General features: G+C 36.3%; 1 protein-coding gene and 1 long non-coding RNA gene across 3 annotated transcripts in view; one reads left to right on the top strand and one right to left on the bottom strand.

The window, feature by feature from the left end:
• Window positions 1-7,927, bottom strand: part of LOC128988685 (serine/threonine-protein phosphatase 6 regulatory ankyrin repeat subunit A-like) — a 36,244-nt gene extending 28,317 nt beyond the window's left edge. The window contains exons 1-5 of one of the 2 annotated variants that reach the window (XM_054410222.1): window positions 7,898-7,927; window positions 4,693-4,849; window positions 3,795-4,028; window positions 2,128-2,328; window positions 1,282-1,434 (exon numbers count right to left, since the gene is read on the bottom strand). In XM_054410222.1, the coding sequence (XP_054266197.1) occupies window positions 1,282-1,434; window positions 2,128-2,328; window positions 3,795-4,028; window positions 4,693-4,719 (615 nt within the window). In that variant the 5' untranslated portion in view covers window positions 4,720-4,849; window positions 7,898-7,927. The other variant, XM_054410221.1, reaches the window with a different exon arrangement.
• A 3,079-nt stretch (window positions 7,928-11,006) lies between these two features.
• LOC128990830 (uncharacterized) lies at window positions 11,007-17,568 on the top strand. The gene is made up of 2 exons (XR_008490567.1): window positions 11,007-11,310; window positions 17,372-17,568. It is a non-coding gene; the product is annotated as an uncharacterized LOC128990830 (long non-coding RNA).
• The last annotated feature ends 15 nt before the right edge of the window (window positions 17,569-17,583 follow it).

The following is a 17,583-nucleotide window of genomic DNA, read 5'->3' as shown; positions in this document are numbered from 1 at the left end:
GAGGACGACAAGAAGTACGAGGTGCAGTGTCAGTTAAAACTCTTATGGCCTTTTTTTGAAGAATAAAAAACCCATCTATGATCGGAGAGCTGCCCCAAGATATAATGCCATAGCAAGCCCTGGACATAAAATAGGAATGGTAAACAGTCAAAGCAGCATTTAGTCCCGTTGTTTTGAAGATGACCCTTAATCCAAACAAAGCTTTGGCTAACGATTTAGTCACCTGAAATTGATGTTCTGTCCATTTTAAATGTTCATTCATATAAAAACCCAGAAATTTTATGTTTTCTGAAGCCTTGATTTGTTCCCCAGAATCCAAGCTGATAGTTACCTTTTCTGTATTTAACTGTGGGGATTGTGAAAATGAAGTGTGTGTTTTTGAACAGTTGAGATGAAGACCATTTTGTTTTAACCAAAGTTCTATTTTGTTCAAATTTTCCGATGCTTTGATAGACGCTAGGGCAACAGATAGGGCCAAATTCAGTCTACTAATTAAATTTTCAATGCTTTTGTTCCAATTCAAATTTGAATCTACGTACAAACCGAGAAATTTTGCATTATCGTGAACAGCTAAATTTTAGTCTTTAAACTCTTTAGCCTGAGCAGTACAAAACCGTCGTGTGATACTGTCTAATGGAATTTTGAGAACAACAACGCATAACACTCACTTATTTACAAAGCGTTGCCATGAGAAAGAGATTAATGCATGGAAAACATAAAAATGCCAACAGACACACTTCACATGTATTGGAATGGAAGTTACTGCACAAATCTAGGTTCCCTTGTTATAGCTATGCTATGTCAACAGTATACTTGCATCCCATTATGATGGATACTTTACTATGGCGTAAAGCGATGTATCTTCAAACTCTTGAGAAAGACTGTATGGTGACTGGTTAGTGATAGTTAATCTAGGTTTAGCTGGATCATAAGGATGAGGGACAGAGAGTAGTAATGACTAAGAGACACAGATAAAGTTCTAAGATCCTCCAGGTACAAATTATTGTGAAAATACATTCCAGTCTGTTTTCCCTTACAGAGACACATTATTTTTTAAATGTTAAGCTGCACCATAGCATAGGTTTGTACCCTGGATCAACCTGGATGATGATCTTCCACAGCCTTACACATTTGAGCAGTTAATTAAAAGTAATTACAGTAATGTAATCTACAGTCCTCCTTTTATTCCTTGATTTAGGCACATCAAGAGGTTGCTTGACGTTAAGTTTATGAGAATAGAGTAGAAATAAAATTGTAATGTTTAAATTTCATGGAACTTACCGCCTTATCCTTGACATTAGCATCAGCACCGTGGTTCAGCAGAAGCCTCACGAGATCTTCATGGCCCTGATATGAGGCGTAGTGTAAAGGTCTCCGCATTTGTTTATCGCGAGCATTTACAATGCAACCGTGTTGAATAAGTAGTTCTGCCATCTAAAAGTAAAAAAGTTTTTTATGTAGGCTACTAACCATAGCCTGAAAAATACTATAACCTACTGAAAGTAGTATTGTAAAATCATGCTATTCAGGCAACAGCCTAAGGTCTTTCGTCAACGTTTAAAAAAATCTTTTGAAGCTGTCAAGAGAGTTTGGACTTAAGGGCCTGAAAAGTATTTAAAACTCTTTGCACTGCTTAAACAACACTTTATTCAACACTTCTTTAAAGAAGTTCAACAATGATAGGAAACAGAAACACAAGTGAAGCTCTACTTTAGTTGTTTCAAGCCATTAAAAAAATCTTTTGAAGCTGTAAAGAGAGTTTGGACTTAAGGGCCTGAAAAGTATTTAAAACTCTTTGCACTGCTTAAACAACACTTTATTCAACACTTCTTTAAAGAAGTTCAACAATGATAGGAAACAGAAACACAAGTGAAGCTCTACTTTAGTTGTTTCAAGCCATTTCATCTTCTGCCATAAAACTGTTACCAATGTAATGTATCATTATTGTTATTAGAGTTTTCTGTTGGAAATAAGTCACTGGTGTGTGCCATAATGCAGGTTGAAATCCTGCAAGAAAACCCCAATCTTTCAACTTGAAGTCAGATGTAAGGCCTATGGAATAATTTGTTAACTTAAACTATAAACCTACAAGACTTTTTAAACTCAAACTTTTAACCATGCCATTACCTCATGGTGGCCATTGTAGGCTGCATGGTGTAGCGATGTGCGACCTCCTCGGTCTGTAATGCTGATGTTTAGCAGGTGAGGCAACATAACCTCTACACACTCCACGGCATTGTTAGCTGCAGCGACGTGCAGCGGTGTCTGCCAATTTTTGTCTCTTGCGTTCACTTCTGCCTTGTTCTTGAGAAGTAGATCTACCGTATCCTTGAAGCAAAAAAGTCATAATTACATAACTAGTAGTAGTTTCACATTACAATCGTATCATTATAAATGAGGGACAGTCTAGTTATGTGGTAATATCCTGCGGATTTATTGCAGGTAGCCCAGATTAAAGTAGAGTCAATAGCTTTTAACTATCAGCTAACAAGGGAGAAAATTACTAACGTCCAGATTGATATGATAACCAGTGCTGTGTTTACATTTTGAAGATCTATCTCAATTAAAAGATAATAGCCCACTTCTAACAAGAATTATAAAAAGATATTAACAAGGTAAGATATAAATCAGTCGTAGATTTCAATGGTCATAATTGACTATAGAATCTTGTTCTTCAGGAGATAACCATGTTTATAAATTGGCAAAAATAGTAAATACTAGGTAACCCAAATCAACAACAATCGTCAACAGAAGAGCAAAATTTGATATAGCCTAAATATGACAAGTAAAGATATAAATGAACTGTTTTGGTCATGTGTGATCAAAAGTTGTCAAAACACACTAGTACAGTCGAACTTCGTTAGTACTAACCTCGGTAAAACAAATTCCTCGATAAGACAATTCTTTTTTTATCCCCTTGAATCTTTCATAAAGATCAATGCTAAAAACACCTCTCTACAATGTAGTAATTACCTAGGTTAAAAACATCCATATGACAAATTTGTTTGTGACATTGGCTAGGACTGATTAACATCTATAGCCTACAACGAATATTCTTAGCACAACACCTCTACAAGACGAATGCGACCTCTATAATACAAAATTTCTCATGATTTTAACTTCCATAGTACGTAGTTTTCAAAACAAACAGAAGCTTGTCTCAACATGAAACCCCCACCCATACCTCTTCCTTCCTCAGTCATTGTATAGAGGTTCCCAGAGAGAGGAGAAACATCTTTAAGACAAATAACGGCAGCATTAAACCTCGATAAAACGAACCTCTTTATTAAAAATACCTTGATAATATGAATTTTTCTCCAACCCCCTGAAATTCGTCTTATAGAGATTAGACTATACAGTAGACTCTCGCTCATCCGGATCGGCCTTCTCCGGACTCCCGGAAGTCCGGATCGGCAATCGTGATTTTTTTTAGTGGCTCAGTACAGTAGAAGTCCAATTATCCAAGCAAAACGGGACCGAGACTACCTCGAATAATGAAAATCTCGGATAACACGGCGGTAAAAATTATTACCGGTGGAAGTGCATATGCCTGGGCTATCATTACTGTGGACCTGGAACAAAATTCGGCAGAAAGAATTATTACCGGTGGAAGTGCATATGCCCGGGCTACAATTATTGTGGACCTGGAACAAAATTGAAAAAACGGCTATATACAGTACTGTGTATTTGCTCGACTCTCGATAGTCCGGACTTTTCGTAATCCAGGCCGGACTTCCGCCACATTAGTCCGGATGAGCGAGAGTCTACTGTACTGCATTTTGACTGCCACTTACCTCACTATTGACACAACACGCTCTGTGGAGTGGGGTCAGCCATTTGTTGTCCTTAACATTCACCCGAGCTCCATTCATTATCAGGGCCTCGGCAATGTGACAGTCCCCTTTGAAAGAGGCAGCGTGAAGTGGACTCCGCCTCTCCTGGTCTTGTTGGTTGGGGTCTTCCTTCTGTTGTAGCAACGACAGAACTTCATCCACGTCTCCTATGAGGACTGCTTGCACTAATGCACTCTGAAAACGACCCTCTCAATAATCTCAACTGCAATTTAACAATAGTGTTAACTACTATGAAGTTATGGTACTTTCGTATTATACGGATGCCACCGTTATCCAGCGCGCTGCAGTGTTTATGTTAGGTTGGGTTATCAGTTATCATAAATTTGTATGACTCATCTCTTCATCTGGTATCGTTTGATTCATAACGAAACTAGTAAAGTCCTACAAACGACCGCAACACGCTGTAAAATAAGTGGCCTCCGTATAATACGAAAGTACCGAAGTTATTAATAAACTTGGTGGAATGTAATTAGTAGTAAGTTTACCAATCTTAGTGGGAATAAGCTGTAAAGTGAGAAGTAAACAAAATATTTTTATTGTCTGAAGAAAAATTAAAAACATGAAAGCATATTGTAGGCCTATAGACTTAGGTAGAATGCTTATCAATTGTCTAGACTCAAAATTTAGATCTGATGATGGAAATGAACTAAGGAAAATGTACCTAGCCCACCTATTAAGGGTAATAATGTGGGTGATACAGATACACTTTATGTCAAGCATTAACAGTTCAAGTAAGCTTTTATACAAATATGAAGAAAATAGTAGGATGTTGGTAATAGATCTAGGCTTTACAAACAAACTTAGGCTATCTATTGGGCCTAATTTTAAGCTATCTTACCTCGTCTTCAAATTGTTGTATCACCATTTTCAAAGCAGGATTGACTAGTTAGTTGTAGAAGGCACTACACCTTTCTTGAAGGCACTCCAACAATAACTTAACTCTCTCAGCCAGTCCCACTATCTCTACAGCTTGACTTGCAAGTTTTACTCATTGACTGAAAACAATGTTAGGTAAGTAGTCAAAGCCAACTTAATTAAGTTTTAGAAATACCTGTTTAACACAATTTTAATCTATATAATTAATACGCTACATGAAACTTTGTCGGTTGAACTCCTCCGCCATTTCTTAACCGATTTTATCCATTGACGTCTCATTGGAAAGAGCGTGTCGCGTAAATTTGCAAACTGGCCTTACATTTTTGAAAATGTCCCTTGGGCTCTGCCCCAGTGGCTTTGAAAGTTCCCATGTTATCCTTACGGAGGACATAATTGTTTACAGCTGTACAGTTTGATCAGCTGTATAATTTAATTGCTTCTATTTATTTTTCAATTCAATGAAACGCATTGAGTACATTTATTTGCTATTTGAGTTTGTGTAAACATAACCCCCAAGACGGATCGTGGTTGTATCTTAAATTTGTGTATTTATCGTTGTTTTGTGTCGCTATGACGGATCGTGTTAGCATGGTTGTAACTTAAAATTGTGCATTTATCGTTATTTTGTGTAGCTATAATTTGTTTATTTGTTGTTTTTTTTCTTTTAAATGCCTCCGACGCGAAGACAACGAAACATAGTTAGGAGGCATAATCGTGATAACGACCGCAGCTACAGAACAGTGGCACGTAATAGAATAAAGAAACAAATATAATATATCCAACCCCTACCAGTAGTTGGAACTGCCTCTGTTTGCTCTGTTTTGTGTTGTTGTAAAGTCATAGGCTTAACTGATCATAGTCTGCACCTGACCCTGGACAATCTCAACTATTAGGTTACAAATGCGCCCTAAAACTCCAAAACGATTTTTCGTTCTCAATTGGCCCTCAATCAATGACCTGTGTTGCCTGTACAGCGAGGCATTTTGAGAATAAGAAAACCGGCCAGAATGCTTTAGGTTTATCAATAACGAAGATACACATGGTCTGAGTTACACACCGGTAATTTTTGAGTTGCCTCTTTTAAACTCATTGTAAAAATAACTGTTATTCGTTTTGAAATAACTCCTGTAATACTTTGCAATTGCTCGAATTCGAGCAACGTGTACACTAGTTAAATAATTAATCTGCACCAAATGTTTCTGAATATGAGTGCATATCTTCTCAATTTTTTATCTATTAATCAAAATTATCAAACAATACCATAGCAGTTTAAAATCAAGCTATTTTATGCATTCATGGCCTCCAGTTAATAGCATTTTGTAATGTCTTTATATTTATATATTTTTTTAGAACTTTTAAGGAAGTTCTTTTAGCTTATTTTCACCAATGCCTATTATCCTTTGTTTCATTAATGAATACAAACCTTTTAAGAAGCGAAGTGCTAATAAACTAATGCTTAATAGTCAGACTGGAATTTCACTGCCGAAATGAGCTTAGCATGGCTGATGCTAGAATCGCTCGCGCGGTGGCCACGCTACTCTATCTCTCTCTCCTCTCTCTCTCTAAGCCAATTCTTTCTCTCACTCTCTCTCTCACTCAGTCAGCTAAATTGGCCGCTCGCTCGCGATAGTCTACCTAACGGCTGCCACGGGAACTACCCGAAACTCAAATATTCCCAGACTGAATTTTTTACAAAGGCATTGCTTCTTATTGATATTGTATTCATTTGTTTCACAGGGTCATCAGTTTTGGTCTATGGGATAATAGATCAAGAATCGATAAAGTAGGTAAGTTTATAGCCTAGTGCTTTTGCTGAAAAAGGGTACGTGTTAGAATAATGACACGCTCAGAATTTAACGCTCATTGTAACTTAAACCTCTTTTTATTAAACTTTGTATGCAACCATAGATAAAACATACTCCCTTAGTAGATTTGTCATCCTTATTAAACAGCTGAAGCCAATTTTATTGTTAGTTCTGTACGTCCAACTGTAAAGGTTATGTTTTGTTTACAATTTATTTCTTGATATTTCAGTCATTTAAAACATAATTTAACCAAATAAAACTGCATAATCATAAACAATAACTGGTCTTCTAGTCATATAACCAAATAGTAAAGCACAAATCATGAAAATAACCCTTTAATAAAGAAACAAAATTTTTTAACGAAGTGTTACAAGCTGTGCAACCTAAATTATTATAGATGGGCTAACTATTAATTTTATTGATCGCCATTTCAATGAAAAGTATTAAAGAATTAACATATTTCGGTGGGTGTACCTTATGGCTCTGGTGATTGGGATTTTTCCCTTTTCCGGGTGTTTCTCCTATTTTGTTGGTAAGGCAGTACAAACCCAAGTATACCCCTTATTTGGATTTTTGGGGCGAGAAATTTGATGGAACCATCGCCGCCCCCTGCAACCCCCTTGGGTTTCTACTTACAAGGGGGAGAAATGCCCCCTAATAAAAAAAATATATTTTTTCATTTAGATAGATTGTCATAATTATATTTTTCTTAAACAAATACACCCTTTTAACACTTATTTTGCCCCCTTTTCCCGTTAGGGGTCAAAACCCCCCTTTTGACAATATGTATATAACTTATGGCACTAGGGAGTTTGTCAGAATTGAGGAATTCGATGGAACCATTGCCATCCCCTACAAACCCCCTTTTCTACTTACAAGGGGGGGGGAATGTCCCATAATAAAAAATATGTAGGGATGCAAGATTAAGTAGGCCTACTAGTTACAGTTTCAATAGTGAAGAATTTCCAAGAGATGAAGTGCTGAACAACACCCTTTATTGCATGCATTTTTTGGGTAAGATTATCAATCTCAATCATGTGAGCAACTATTACAGAGAACTGGCGGAATATAAAGTAAATTATACAATAACAAAACATGCTTATCTAGAGGTAAGATAAAAGGGTAGTCGAGGAGGTTACAATAAAACTAAAGAACATGAAGGAAAACAAGCAAACCACTAGCCTTCATAAATTTACTATGCTACCTCACAAGAAGTTTGGAATATTTAATAACTCTCGAAATTGAATTAGACAAAATTTAACTTAAGCGTATTTATACACTACTTAAAATATAGTTTACCAAGAAACTTAAAACATGTCAACTAAATATGACAAATAAATATTGTCTTTCTTCTACCTCTACCTTTATTTCAGTTCCGAACCGACAACGACAACGACCGACGACGACGACGACGCAATCGCAACCCCAAAACTCCACTTTTACCACCACCACTACTTTACTCTAAACAAAGTTTTTCGATTTGTCATATATGTGAGTATTTGTAATGATAAAACATATTATGTTTTATTATGTTATTATAATTTATTTTATTATGTTTTATTATAATAGTATATTATACATACTATCATAGCACGGCCGCATTTAAATACAGGCCGCGGCCTGGTAGAGTCGGCAAATGGCAACGTCGCAAGTGGTGTTGTTTAGTGACAGGCGTCCCATAAGATAACATGGTAGACAGAAGACATCAGCTTATTAATTCGCACTTTATTGATTTTAGTTTAAATTGATGAACATAAATTTATTAATATATTGAAAATAAAACATACAGAATTCAAAACCGAAACAATAAGACTTAAACATCTATACATTTCTGTACATTTTGAGTGGAGTCATATTGTCAAAGTCCAGTAACCAATCTTTCGTAAATACAAAAACACCATTAGCTGCTTCCAAACAAAACAGCTGTTACAACACCACGTGCGACGTTGCCACTTCGAAGGCCGCGGCCTGGAGTTACAGGTGGCCGTGATGATAGACACTGAGCTATAATAATTAAAACTATAGTTATAATTATAGCTCAGCGATCAAACTTACACCGTTAGTCTAGATACTGTAAGTTTGTTAATCAATACAGTGGAAAAATACATAAATAGGGGGAGTATGTTATTATGATAGAATACTAATACAGTAGATCTTTGACTATTGTATTAGATAATAATAGTATTGATCTTATAAAATCGCCACTGAAGGTCTGGGAAGGGAAGATACTGGACATCCTCTCTCATGCTGCAGCTCTGAGCTTTGTATTATCATAGAAAAAACATGGTATTATCATAAAGACTAACTAGCCCAAGCCCAAGGGCCAGTTGTATATTAAGTATATTGCCAGTTGTATATTAAGTATATTTATTTATTTATTCATATCAACGGTCAAACCAATATATAAATACTGTATGACAAAACGTAATACAGGGTGACACAAAAAGGAGCCGGGCGTTTTTTTTTTTAAATAAGTCGTACACAGTACGGTAGTTAAAATGAATAGAATGGTTTTAATACTGTACATTAGTGAGGTAAAAATTTGTCATTTGTTACCAAACAGTAATTTTTTTTAAATGACGTCACGCATATGGCGGCCATGTACTTCTCTACAAATGTCCATTCTAGTCTGAAAATCATCTAAAAACTCGGGTCAGGAAATCTTATTCAATGCCATTGATCTCTTCTGTGATTGCCAACTTCAAATCCTCTAGAGTGCGTGGTTTGTGAGCATAATGGCATAAACACGCTTCTTAAGAAACCCCCAAAGGAAGTTATCACAGTTGACAGCTGGAGTCAGGTGACCTTGGTGGCCACGGGATGTCACCAAAGCGAGAAATCACTTTGTTAGGAAACATTTGCCTATTGCCTCAAGACTTGGCTCCTTGATTGGTCTGCAGTGTGTGCTGTACCTTGCTGTTGAAAATAAACCCTTCTTCTGTTTATTTGACTTCTGCAAAGTTCTTGACGGAGAAAAGTGTTCGACATGTGAACATAGCATTGAGAGTTCACTGTCACTGTTACACCATTTTCCTAGAAAAAAATACGGCCCAATAACACAGGGATGAGATTCCTCACACCAAACTGTAACCTTTTGGGAGAGTGTAGAGGTTTTGCATGAATGTTACGGGGATTCTGACTGGACCAGTAACGGAAGTTTTGTTTGTTTACCGAGCTATTAAGGTGGAAGTGGGCTTCACTCCATTAACAATATCATGTTCGGCTCGTTAATTAATCTTTGCATTCCTGCACTACCTGTATTTTATAAGGATGAAACTCAAGATCTTTCCGAAGAATTCTCCTTGCATATTCGCGGTTCATGTTCAGCTCTTGAGCATATTTGGCGCAGACCTGCTTGAACTCCTTAGTCCGTATCATTGCTGCCCTCACTCTGGCGATGTTTTCGGGTGTTCTCGAAGTTCTAACAAAGCCTGGTGGCTTCTTTCTTGTTTTATTCCCAGTTGTTTGGAACCCTGAAACACATCTTAATTGCATATTTCGGCTTAGTAACGTTACATGGCGTTCAATATTAAAATGTCGACGAAATTCCTGCTGGGTTTTGACGATGGATTCACCATTTTTGGACAAAAGTATCGGGGCGAAAACGCGATGGTCTACGGTCCACTGAGACATTTAAACAAAAATGGCAAGCCTCAATGAAGGTAATGGCATAACCTCAATCTTCCTACCACGTGCGACAACAATGGAACAGCTGTTTAAAAAACCCGATGCTCCAGCCACGGCCGCCTTTATTAACTCCAGGCCGCGGCCTTCGAAGTGGCAACGTTGCAAGTAGGGTTGTAACAGCTGTTTTATTTGGAAGCAGCTAATGGTATTTGTGTATTTACGAAAGCTTGGGTAGTCTACTATGCTTAAATATTTACTCCGCTTTAAATGTTTGGATATATATTTTCAATTCTGTGTGTTTTATTTTCAATATTTTAATAAATTTATGTTCATAAATTTAAATCAATTAAATTTAATATAATTTATTATTGTCTATGCGAATTAATGATCTGATGTCACCTGTCTACCATGTTAACTTCCTATGTGACGTCTGACACTAAACAACCCTACTTGTGACGTTGCCAATTCTCTTAGGGGCCCGTTTCATAATACTGCTAATAATAATAGGATAATAGCTAGTAATTTATTATGAAACGGGCCCCCTCAGGCCGCGGCCTGGAGTTAAAGATGGCCGTGCTCCAGCTCTTATGACACCTTCTGCTGGGACATTTATTTTTTTAAATTACATGTACACCTAAGCTAATGATAAATAAATTGATAATTTTTATCATTAGTATCGTAGCGTAGTGTTTTTGCATTTAATCTGCGATAAAGGTCAAGTTTTGAAGTTTTAGGGAAAGTTACATGGCAAGTAATCAAGGCTAGTTAAAAAGCAAACAAAAATGATCGAAACTTAAACATTTTGTTTATGTTATTTGTTTTGAGGTTAGGTTTTAGCAAGCGAAGCAGTGAGCAACGGATAGCAATAGCAAAAGAAAAACAAAGTGAAGTGAAGTGAGATGCAGTGAAAAGTGAATGCCGTCTCCCGTCTGGGTTGTCTGCAAGCAAAGTGAATTCCTGACATACAATAATTGCCTTATTGCACATTTGTAAAGTTAATCAGTAGGTTATTAATAATACTACACACACAACAGTCAGTATGAGACCTATTGAAAGAAGCAATCCTTCTGAAGAAAAGGATTTAGCAAGGCACGCAGTTCAACTGAATATTGCTGCGTTTATTGGAGTCATCGCTGTAATAAAATTGGGTAAGTTGTGCCTGTACCCAAAATAATATTATTTGGCTGCACTTTAAGTTACTTTGGGTCCTACACTCATTCGAATAAAAATATTGATTATTTGATTGTTTCATTGGATAGCCTAACGTTACAACTTAATGAATAATCGATATATCAATCGATATTTTCATTCAAATGAGTGTAGGACCTAAAGTAAAGTGCAGCCAAGCAATTGTCAAGTACCATTATTATACAGACGTTATTTAAAACTGAAGTAGTAACAGTAATAATTTTTGATTTTGTTAAGTTAAAAAGGGGTAGCGGATTTCTACCCCCGGATATTTACCCCCATAAAAAAACGCCTACGTCATTTTGACGTCACGAGGGGCGGGGCCTATACACGGTCGAGAAACAGCCCGCGACTGGAAATCTACCCCCGGACATCTACCCCCGGACATCTACCCCCAGACATCTACCCCCGGACATCTACCCCCGGAAATCTACCCCCGGAAATCTACCCCCGGACATCTACCCCCATGGTCAGCTTTGTCACGTATCGGCCAATATTCATTGTTGAAATTGATTTCATTGACTGTTTTATGTAAATCAACGGCTCTTCGGTTAGTAATTATCATCTATTATCTAGTATTACGCATGTGATATGTCATTGTCTTGTTTAACATTATCTATCTTCCTAATGAAATAAGCTGTAACAGCCCTTTTTCACCTGAACTACTTCACCGATTTTTATGATTTAGGTGTAAGTTAATTTTAAATCTTAAGATCTAGCGCAAAGCAAAATGTTAATTAAAACGATATTTTGGTAGAGGGCTTCAGAAGTTTGACCCTTAAGCATTTAATTTTTTCTAGACAGTGATTTAAATGTTTGGCCAACTTTCACACACAGTAACAGCTAACGGCGCATGCACGAACGCAGATCGTGAAATTTAAAACAGATAATTGAAGGAGGTTATTTTCTGATTACTAGAGGTAAAAATACAGTGCAATTAAATGTTGATAAAAAGCCTGCCACCGGTTCATCAATAAATTAATTAATTACTAGGTGAAACCCGTCAATATCGACGGTTGCTTTAAAGGCTTACGATAATTCTTTTAACTGTGACAGAGTGAAATTATAAAAAACGTGAGCATTTAGCATTGTTTAATGAGTAATAAATAAGTGTAGAAACAATAATGACTATTGCGTTAGTTACAAAATATGGTTGATCATTAATGAATAACATATTTCTTAAACCGTCCGTCATAGGTGTTATTGTGTTTGGAAGTGTTGGATGTATGTGTCTTAGTAGACAGGATAAGAGCACAATGAACTTCTTCTGTAGATAAATAATTCGTTGGCTAAGAAAAATATAAGCCGGATTAATAAATGTCTCAATCCAAGCGCATTAAAATAGCCCTGTCCTGAACCTTTTTTTGTAGTATGTAGTTAGTTTAATAACATTCAAAGGCTCTATTGTGTTTTCACTAAGCTGAATGAATACATCAAAGTAACATCTCTAACAGGTCTGCAATAAATTACAATTTGGCAGATTAATGACTATCTAAATCGTGCACATATTGCCTCATAAAAATTATTAAAATTTTAATCCAGTTGCTGTAAACCACTATTAATTTAAAAATATATACACGGCTCATATGGGCAACGTGCCCTTCTGCACTTGTATTATTTTGTATTGTATTACACAATCGAAATCTTTTCCAATAATTGAAAACATGTATGAAAATAATCTTATGAACCTATGATGATCTGTCTTAGATATGACAAAATATTGGCAAAAGTGGCCAAAAATGCAGACACCAAGCCGTACAATAGATAAGATAATTCAATAAGTAATAATTTAATAGTTACTGTATGAAATATTTTCCAATGATTTCGTAATGGAACGCTATACTGTATTGCAGAACATGAGATAATGCAGAATAAAATAATTTTTTTTAGTCAGAAAACTACATTGTAAATACTTCTTTTTGACAAACTCAGTAACTCTCTATGTGTTGTTTAAAATACAATTTTAATATTAACAGCTGTTTCGTTAAAAGTAGTAAAAAATAATCCATATGACGATAACGTAAACAAATCTGGGAAGGGAACTTTTAAAGGATTGCTTTAAGGGTCAAACTTTTGAAGCCCTTTATCAAAATATCGTTTCAATTCCCATTTTGCGTTGCGCTAGATCTTAAGATTTAAAATTACACCTCGATCATAAAAATCTGTGAAGTAGCTCGGGTGAAAAAGGACTGTTACAGCTTATTTCATTAGGAAGATAGATAATGTTAAACAAGACAATAACATATCACATGCGTAATACTAGATATTAGAGGGCAATTACTAACCGAAGAGCCGTTGATTTACATAAAACAGTCAATGAAATCAATTACAATGAATATTGGCCGATACGTGACAGAGCTGACCACGGGGGGTAGATGTCCGGGGGTGGATTTCCGGGGGTAGATTTCCGGGGGTAGATGTCCGGGGGTAGATGTCTGGGGGTAGATGTGCGGGGGTAGATGTCCGGGGGTAGATTTCCAGTCGCGGGCTGTTTCTCGACCGTGTATAGGCCCCGCCCCTCGTGACGTCAAAATGACGTAGGGGTTTTTTCATGGGGGTAAATATCCGGGGGTAGAAATCCGGCGACCCGTTAAAAAGACTCCAAGCTTATGTAACTAATTGAAATACTCACTCTTATTAATAACGGGTTGGGTAATTATTTGGTATGTCTACAACGCGATATTATGTACTTTTTTGATGTCTACTTACAGTATTTTTCACGCTGAATCCAAAAATGCAATCAGTTTTTGTCGGAGAGATTCCTAAATTACCGTACAGTTAAATAATTAATATTAAGCTTCAGTTTTGTTGTAATATTCACATATTTGTGGTATGGACGAGTCCAAGTTCTAGTGGCGACTAAGGGGAGGAAGGATTGTGGAGTGGAAACAGCTGTCAGTTGTTTACATTCGATAATAACAGACAAAGCCACACACGACGCCATGAGAGCAAAATCAGAGTTACAATATGCAATAACTAGATTTTTTAAAGAAAATGGACTTTGGTGCTGTAATACAATAAATCAACTACGATACATAAACTATTAATCACATCAACATAAATTATAGAGCAAAATAGAATTTATTCACGTAAAATATCAGTAATAGAAGCAAGGCCACTGCCGACATGATCATCGTCCTCATTCCAATCCTGAATCATTGACTAATGCCTCAACGTCTGTTAATGAACGTGCCATAGTGCATAATCCCATAGTAGGTACATAATCCCATTGTGTCTAAAAGTGAAAACGTGCCACAGTGCATAATTTAATGTTTGATGCCATTTGTCTTTGAGATATCAGTTAAAGATGCTATATTACAAAAAACGTTAGATAGTAACAAGAGTAGGGTTTGGACTGCCCACATAGAAAAAATGAAAAAAATGTATAAAATGCCAATGACTGACTGATTTAAACACACAAAATTATAAGAATTGTTCAACTGTAAGTTAATTATTGTGTTTCACATTTTTTTGTTCTTGATGTAGATATTTCTAGAAATAGTATTCTAGCTCTTTTATTTTGTTAAAATTATTTTCATTTGAAGATTGTTGCAGTATCAATGTGATTCGTCATAGCTTGTAGTAAGATGTAGCCTAGAATAATTTGAAAGCTTGTCACTTAAATCAGCTAATTCATATCCAAAATTACTGTCAACAACCTACAGAAAAAATTTGGATCCAGTTTAATAGGCTTATGGGTTAATAAATGTTAGTAAAAAAAAATAGAAATAGGTCTACACAATAAACAAAGAAAATTTGTAACTATTTTTTCGGAACTTCTCTAAGCCCTCTCCTGAGCGGTACAAATTTGGTCAGCGTTGAGTGCATGTGAATCAACCTGCAGCTAAAATTTCAAATACACAGAAAGGAATGAGAGTTTCAAAGCAGCCCATGCGATGTGATGGTCTGCAGTGCGTCAACTCAACTACCTGCGACAAAACACAAACCGGTTTGTCTTTGGTCGTAAGTGCGGCGACTGTGTTCATGGACCTTGACAGGACTGGTTTGTCCTCAGTATGAAATGTTGTAGGCCTAGTCTTAAACGAGAAATATCATATCAAGTTACTGACTATCTATATGATTGTAGGTTTCAATTAACTCTTTGAATAATTTTTATTTTTATTCAATTCAGTATAGGTAGATCTTTAGTTTTCAGTAGTTATGATGGAATTCACCTAATTAATCCCTTTCCGTAAAAATGTTATTAGTAGGTGCTCTAGTCTCCCGAGAATTCTCCATTTTCCTCTTCAGTTTATATGTCAGTGACGAACTATCAAGCAGAATATGATTACACTTTTCCCCTGGCATGGCCACACACTAATTATTCAACTCACTGCTGAAGTGTAACTGAGACAGGGCTTCATAGTCCCTGCTGCACCGCACTGTTGCGCCGACCGCCACAAGTTTTACTGTGGAAACATTTTTGGTCAGTGTTGCAAGCGATGGTACACGCACTGCCAAAAAAATGTTCACCGCTCAGCTAGGACGCTGCTTTATGGTCTTAGTCAAATCAAATCAAATCAAACATAATTTATTCCATGATAAACAAAAACTACAAAACAGTATTCTTAATAATAATGGAATTTCCCCACATAGGCGAAGCCTGTGCGTGGGGAACAAGTTATTATCAGACCATCCATATTATACAATCTAACATCGTTTTAATAATAATTGTTACTCTAAATACTAATTACACATTTGCCAAAAAGGAAAAAAAACAATTTTACCAGGAAGCCACAGCAGATAACGAAAGTATTATGGAAATATCTGAAAAGTGTAAAGATAGAGACAAATCTATTAAAAAAAAGAAGAAAGTAATAATAATAAATAAATGATAAAAAAATAGTAAAAAGGGTATTTAAGGGTATTTAATAATACTGTGAAAAGCACTGGGACTTGGAAACCATTCATACATCTTCTACCCACACTCACACACAAACAACACACACTCACACACACACAAAACACATGCAACGACTCACTACTACAGGCCCTGTACAGGCGGCTGGTAGCCCTAAAGGGCTGTCACTGCTCTGTCCCTGTGGGCCAGCGGCGAGCCGACTCTCTCTCTCTCTCTCTCTCTCATGCAACTCTCTCACTCACTCACTCACTCACTCACTCACTCACTCACTCACTCACTCACTCACTCACTCTCCCACTCACACAGACAGGCACATCATCGACGACACACGCACATGCACACGCACCTTACGAATACAATGACACAAGATAACGATCAATCTGGCCACGGCCTGTTTCCACTAACCATTTGTCTACTTGATTTTTATATGTTTGCAATCTGCAAGGTCGGGATATTTAAAACTATTAGGTAACTTTGAGAACATTATTTTTGCAATGTATTGTGGAGAAGTTTTATTTATCGATTTATTCACTTTTGGAAATTGGGTACCAATATTAACTGAAAATCTAGTTGGATAGTTGTGAGTTGGTTGGCAAAAAATATACTGTTTATTCTTAAAAATATATATTATGAAAGATCTAGTATATAGCTGGGAAATATTAAGTACTTTGAACTCATCAAAATCTGTTTCAGAGGGATATCGACTAGGTTTGTGGAGTGCAATCTTGATTATTCTTTTTTGAATAATTTCTATTGGTGCAAGTATACTTTTGTATCCTCCACCCCAGGCCAGATTTCCATATTGCAAAAAAGATTGTACATAACCATAGTAGACATTCTTTAACAAATTAGGCCCTAATTGGTAAAATATTTGATAGGTTTGCAAAAACAAAGATAAATTTACGTAGTTTGACCCTGATTTGATTAATATGGCCAGACCATTTCAAACGTCGATCAAATATCACACCTAAATATTTAAATTCACTGACACATTCGATACTTTCACACTTGTCACACACATTGCCAGCGCTACAACTATGTAGTTTTAATTCTAGGTTTCTAGGGTCGTAGTCAGCGACTATTGTACGCAGTATAGTAGTAGACAAAACTATAGTATTTTGATGTACAAAATTGTAATAATTTACTCTGATTTGTTTCAGTTCCTCACGCCATAGAGTTCTTCAAGGCCAGCTAAAGTCAAACAGATGATAATTTGTGGATCTCAAAGTCTCCTCTCTGCCAGTAGAAAAATGAAAATACTAGACAATGTTATTAATGATGTAATCATAATGTGAGTTGTTGCGTATGTAAATTGTGTATTCATGTTTTCTTTCTAATAAATAGTTACTGAAAAGTATTGTTTTTTAAACAC

This window comes from Macrosteles quadrilineatus, unplaced genomic scaffold (genome assembly GCF_028750875.1).
Source record: "Macrosteles quadrilineatus isolate MER2022 unplaced genomic scaffold, UCM_ALF_1.0 Scaffold_3__2_contigs__length_128488019, whole genome shotgun sequence".
NCBI classification, from domain to species: domain Eukaryota; kingdom Metazoa; phylum Arthropoda; class Insecta; order Hemiptera; family Cicadellidae; genus Macrosteles; species Macrosteles quadrilineatus.
This window is presented reverse-complemented; position numbering and strand designations above follow the sequence as displayed.